The sequence below is a fragment of the Silurus meridionalis genome, chromosome 16 (genome assembly GCF_014805685.1).
Source record: "Silurus meridionalis isolate SWU-2019-XX chromosome 16, ASM1480568v1, whole genome shotgun sequence".
In the NCBI taxonomy this organism is placed as follows: Eukaryota; Metazoa; Chordata; class Actinopteri; order Siluriformes; family Siluridae; genus Silurus; species Silurus meridionalis.
Window position 1 is genome coordinate 16,414,454 of NC_060899.1, and position 5,000 is coordinate 16,419,453.

Sequence of the window (5,000 nt, forward strand, 5' to 3'; positions counted from 1 at the left end):
AGTGTTGGTTTCTTCAATAGAGCTTAATCATCTGACAAATTACAAAAAACTAATGATAAAAAATTCATAAATAAAATGCCATTTTTATATAAAATTCGAGCTTCTCAATGCATCAAATCTTTGAGAATCTGTTCAAATGTAAAGAACAGAAATCAGTCGTTTCTTTTATTCATAGAAGTAAAACCTACCAAAACGCTTCCGAGTCGCTCAAAACAACTAAACATTTCTATAAAACCTACATTATAACACATACTCCTTCCCTCACACACACACACACACACACACACACACACACACACACAGGACTATACTTCTCAATCTGTTCTACGTTTTGTAGCAATCTCAATACAGTCTCACCACAAATCCAACACAATCTCAACACAATATCACCACAATCTCACCACAAATCCAACACAATCTCACTACAATCTCAACACAATCTAGACACAATCTCAACATAATCTAGACACAATCTCAACACAGTCTCACCACAATCTCAACACAATCTAGACACAATCTCACCACAATTCCAACACAATCTCACCACAATCTAGACACAATCTCAACACAATCTCACCACAATCTAGACACAATCTCACCACATTCCAACACAATCTCACCACAATCTCAACACAATCTCACCACAATTCCAACACAATCTCACCACATTCCAACACAATCTCACCACAATCTCAACACAATCTAGACACAATTTTACCACAATTCCAACATAATCTCAACACAATCTCAACACAATCTAGACACATTTTACCACAATTCCAACACAATCTCAACACAATCTAGACACAATTTTACCATAATTCCAACACAATCTCAACACAATCTCACCACAATCTCAACACAATCTTACTACAATCTCACCACAAATCCAACACAATCTCAACATAATCTCAACACAATTTTACTACAAACTCACCACCTCCTGACTCAGACCTTCTAGACTTTGCTCGTTATATCACTTCATTCCAGCTCAACTCTCCCTTTTCGTTTCTGTTCTCTGATGGTTTAAATATTTCCACACTGAGGACCTCTGATACGTCACGTCATCAGTCACTGGATTCTTTTCTTCCATTTACAAAGTATTTCATCTTAAAAAAAGAGTTGAATGAACATGAAGTTACATTTCACAGGGTTTAATATACACAGTATGGCCAAAGGTTTGTGGACACCTGACCATAAGATGAGAAAATTCCATGCTAGGTCCGATAAAAGTGTGTGTCTCAAGAAGAACCACATACAGCTGGAAAAGTTGGGTGTCCCAATACTTTTGGCCAGACAGTGGAACTCAGTGAAGCTCATTTTTCAAAACCAGGTTGAACTTGTTGAACAGGTTGAACAGGTCAAACATGTTATTTCAGTTAGAAAACTAGAAATGGCTTTTTATTTGCTAAATTTTTTGTAATTATTAAACACACCTGGGGTGAATGTTAGAAACCAACACACACACACACACACACACACACACACACACACACACACACAGGGTTGTGGTACTGGGATGATGTCCAAGGTACAGACACCAGATTTGTGAGGTTTTATATTTTTATACAAAAAGGAGTTTGAGATTTAAAATGTTAATTTAAAGAAAGTAAAACAGAGATAAAGATGAATTTTTTATCTCATCACATTTAAGATATTTTGCATATTTGTTTTTCGGTGATTTAATTTGAAAGAAGTGCAAAACACACAGCAACAATAAACCTGCGAAAGGTTTCGACGTTTTTCTTTTTGCCAAATGACGTCACATCCAGCTAAAGTCATGTGATCATTTTAAAAACAGTTTGTGCGGAAATACTACTTGTTGCTACAACAGTGTAAAAGGCCACTATCTGATTGTCCTAGGTTTCTCTCCTGCTGACAGTTTTTCGCTTATTTCACAGTTAATGCCCATAAAAAATGCAATTATTAAATTAGCATAAAATTTCCCGCACAATGCTGCATATACCTCAACAATTTCATGAGCTGTACACCTTTTTTTTTACCTTGGAAAAGGGCAGTAACTCAGCACAGGCTTCATTTTGTTTAAAACAAATGAAACACAAAAAACAACCAGCATTAGTAGTTTTGTTTTTCGTTTAGGAAGAACGATCATCATGTGGACTTCCATCTGAGTTTTCCGTTTCCCCTTCAGAAATAGCCTGCATGGGACTGGTGTAAAACCGGCTGCGTGTGCTGTAACGACTGCTGTTTGCAGCTGGTGGTAACCTTGAACGACCTTGTCTGGAAGAACTAAATACTTTTGTGGAGAACCCCTCCACGTTGGCTTTCGGGTAGGGGCTGTGAAGGACCTCAGATGTTTCCTCTGGAGACTGCGGCTGAAACGGCGACGGAAAGCCTTCCGGGAGTTTCGTACCTTCTGAAAGGGGTTCACTGTAAGTTCTTGATGTGACTGGACTTTTTAGGATCTCAGTAGCTGATATGCGAAAGCTTGATTCGGAGCGACTTCCCCTTTTAAGGAGGAGCTTTTTGAATTCCTCGTTGGAGGTGTTGGACTTTTTGACGCTCCTGTAGATTTGGCTCGATGCTCGTTGGGAGCTTGTTGGCGTTAGAGGGGAACTCGGGGAGGTGACAGGAGAGGTGGCAATGGAAGCACTCAGAGAACTCAGAATGGCCGTGTCTCCTTTAGATTCCTTTCGCCCGAGGACTTTCCTTTTAGACCTTGAATGACAGATAGTTACTTACAGCATCAACTGGCTACAGAATACAGAACTATTTCATAACTAACCACAGGATTAACCTTAAAACTAAAACATACCTGTGAATCATGGCGAAGAGATCATCGGTTGTACGAGCTTTAGAAGGAGAAAGGAAAACGCTGTCTTCTTCAGGTGCTAATTCATCCGTCAAAGGAGATTCTACAGGTTCACTAGGTGTGGATTCTGCCAAGAGATTTCAAAAGTACTCTCATTTTTTCTGATGAATACATTTAAGTTACCTGGCAAGCAGATGAGAAGCTGTTTTGAATTAGAGGACCTTTTCTTTAGCAGAGACTCACCTTTGCTAAAGTAATCCTCTGTATCAGGTGTAGACACTTCCCCCATGGTCTCCTGTGAGGCACTTCTGGTTGGACCACCTGATGACTCTGATTCCTCTTTAGGATTGCTTATATCCCTAATCTCTGATGAGTCCAGCGATGAGTGAAGAATTAAATCAGGCACTTGGTCAAATTTCTCAGATCTTGTACAGAGTGAACCATCATGGCCCGGTGGTAGTTCTGTTTTTGTCGTTTCTTCAGTTAATTCAAGCCTTACTTCCTGGTCCTGCTCTTTTTCCATACTGCTTTGAGGAGAACGTTCTCTGGTTCAGAAGGTACCTTTGGACTCTCTGATATGTCGACCATCATGTCATCCTGGTTCGCTTGCTCAGATATTTTGTTGAAGGCAGTCATGCTCCAAAATGGTGCTGGGGCAATCCTGTCAAATCTGTTTTTTGTAAAGGAAATCTTTGGCAGACTTCCAAATTCTGGTCCATCTTTAGGAGTAAACATGAATTCACCGTTATCTTGTGTGAGGGATTCAGTGGTGAGTGGTCTATAAGGTGGAGGCTTCCTGGTCTCATTGAGCATGCTCATAGTGGGCCTCTTGGGTCTAGTGGAGGCATCTGTCGAAGTAAGATCATGGTTTTCTTCGCCAAGTTTGCCAACCGAATGTAGCTGGACAGAATGAAGCATCATAGGGGTGATTTCCAAAGGACTGGTGCTGCTAGGTTCAACATTTTCAGTTGTGCTTATAGCCACTTTGTGTTTGCTATTGTTAAGAACATGGATATGGTTTCTGTGTGATAAAGGCTTTTTGCCACTGTGAAGAGCACTTAGGTCAAGGTGGGTGGGAGGTATAATGGGTAGCTCGAGATCCTTTTCGGGTGTGCACTTCTGCAGCGAAGTGAGGGATGACTTCCTTTCTGGGACCTTTGGTTTCCTCTTTCCACCAATGGGAGACAAAGGATTGGGGTTTGGAAAAAAGGCAGATGAAGATGTTGGTGTCTCAGACTGGCTCGAATAGCCACTGGAAGGAGACGCTAGGTTTACCAGCTTCTCTGGGGAGAGCAGTCTAAAATCAGCTTCCACAGAAGGCAGTGATGGAGTGGTAGCCCTCGAGCCAGACTGAGACTCTGAGCTCTCTTGTGACTTCACAGATTCAATGACCGTTGTCCCGATAGGGGTGCAGGAGTTTGACAAAGATCTGTAATTATCGTTGGACTTCAGGTCATTCACAAGCCAGAGTTCTGCGAAGTCTGACTGCACAGTTTCTTCATTCTTTATTAAGGACTGTTTGTCTGTAGAACCAAGCAGAGCCACACCTGGAATCTGATTAGAAATCTGTCCACCCCAGGCCTTTGTGAGCACCTCATCCTCTCGCTGGTCACAAGGCAAAATTGGTGAATTCCTGTCCTTGGAAGACTTCGTTATGTCCTGCTCTAGTGTTATCTTTGGTTCACTCGTTACAGAAGCTAATTCGGCATGGCTGCTAATTTTCTTTAACGAAGAGCAGCGTTGTGGAGGCGATGGCTTGATCTTTGGCTTCTTCAGAGAAAGATTGCATCTCCCAATTGATGTATGACCGCTGTACTCTTCCTTTTGCTGGTCGACAGATGCATAGTTGTGTGTGAAACTTTTTGTACTTTTAAGACCACAGTCAAAGTGCATGGAGGTGTAGTAGCCCTCTGCGTCCACAGAGAAGTGCGACATGGTGTCAGCCTTGTCAGAGGAAGGCTTATCTAAGCTCTCGATCGTGGCTATGCTAACAAAGCTTGGGCACTCTAGGCTGCTCTCCCTTCCCCTAGAGTGATCAGGGCTGAACCTGTTGTGACTGCGTTGAGGATAGCTCCAGTCAGCTTCGCTTCCCGTGCCAACTCCGACCTCATCAAGCATGTCAGTTGTAGTGGAAGCAAACGATTCTGATCGGTGATCCTGAACAGAGTATGGCTCAGGAGAGTCCTCAGAAATGTGAAGAGCTGTGTTTAGAGACAGCTCAGAGTCA

The 5,000-nt window shown here is 42.0% G+C and overlaps 1 protein-coding gene across 1 annotated transcript in view; it reads right to left on the bottom strand.

Moving 5' to 3' along the window:
• Window positions 1-1,657: 1,657 nt before the first annotated feature.
• nhsa (Nance-Horan syndrome a (congenital cataracts and dental anomalies)) overlaps window positions 1,658-5,000 on the bottom strand; it is a 39,387-nt gene continuing 36,044 nt past the window's right edge. Inside the window, 4 exon segments of the mRNA XM_046869027.1 lie at window positions 1,658-2,679; window positions 2,777-2,900; window positions 3,017-3,284; window positions 3,287-5,000. The exon segment at window positions 3,287-5,000 is cut by the window's right edge and continues 730 nt beyond it. Coding sequence (XP_046724983.1) covers window positions 2,097-2,679; window positions 2,777-2,900; window positions 3,017-3,284; window positions 3,287-5,000 — 2,689 coding nt within the window. The 3' untranslated portion in view covers window positions 1,658-2,096.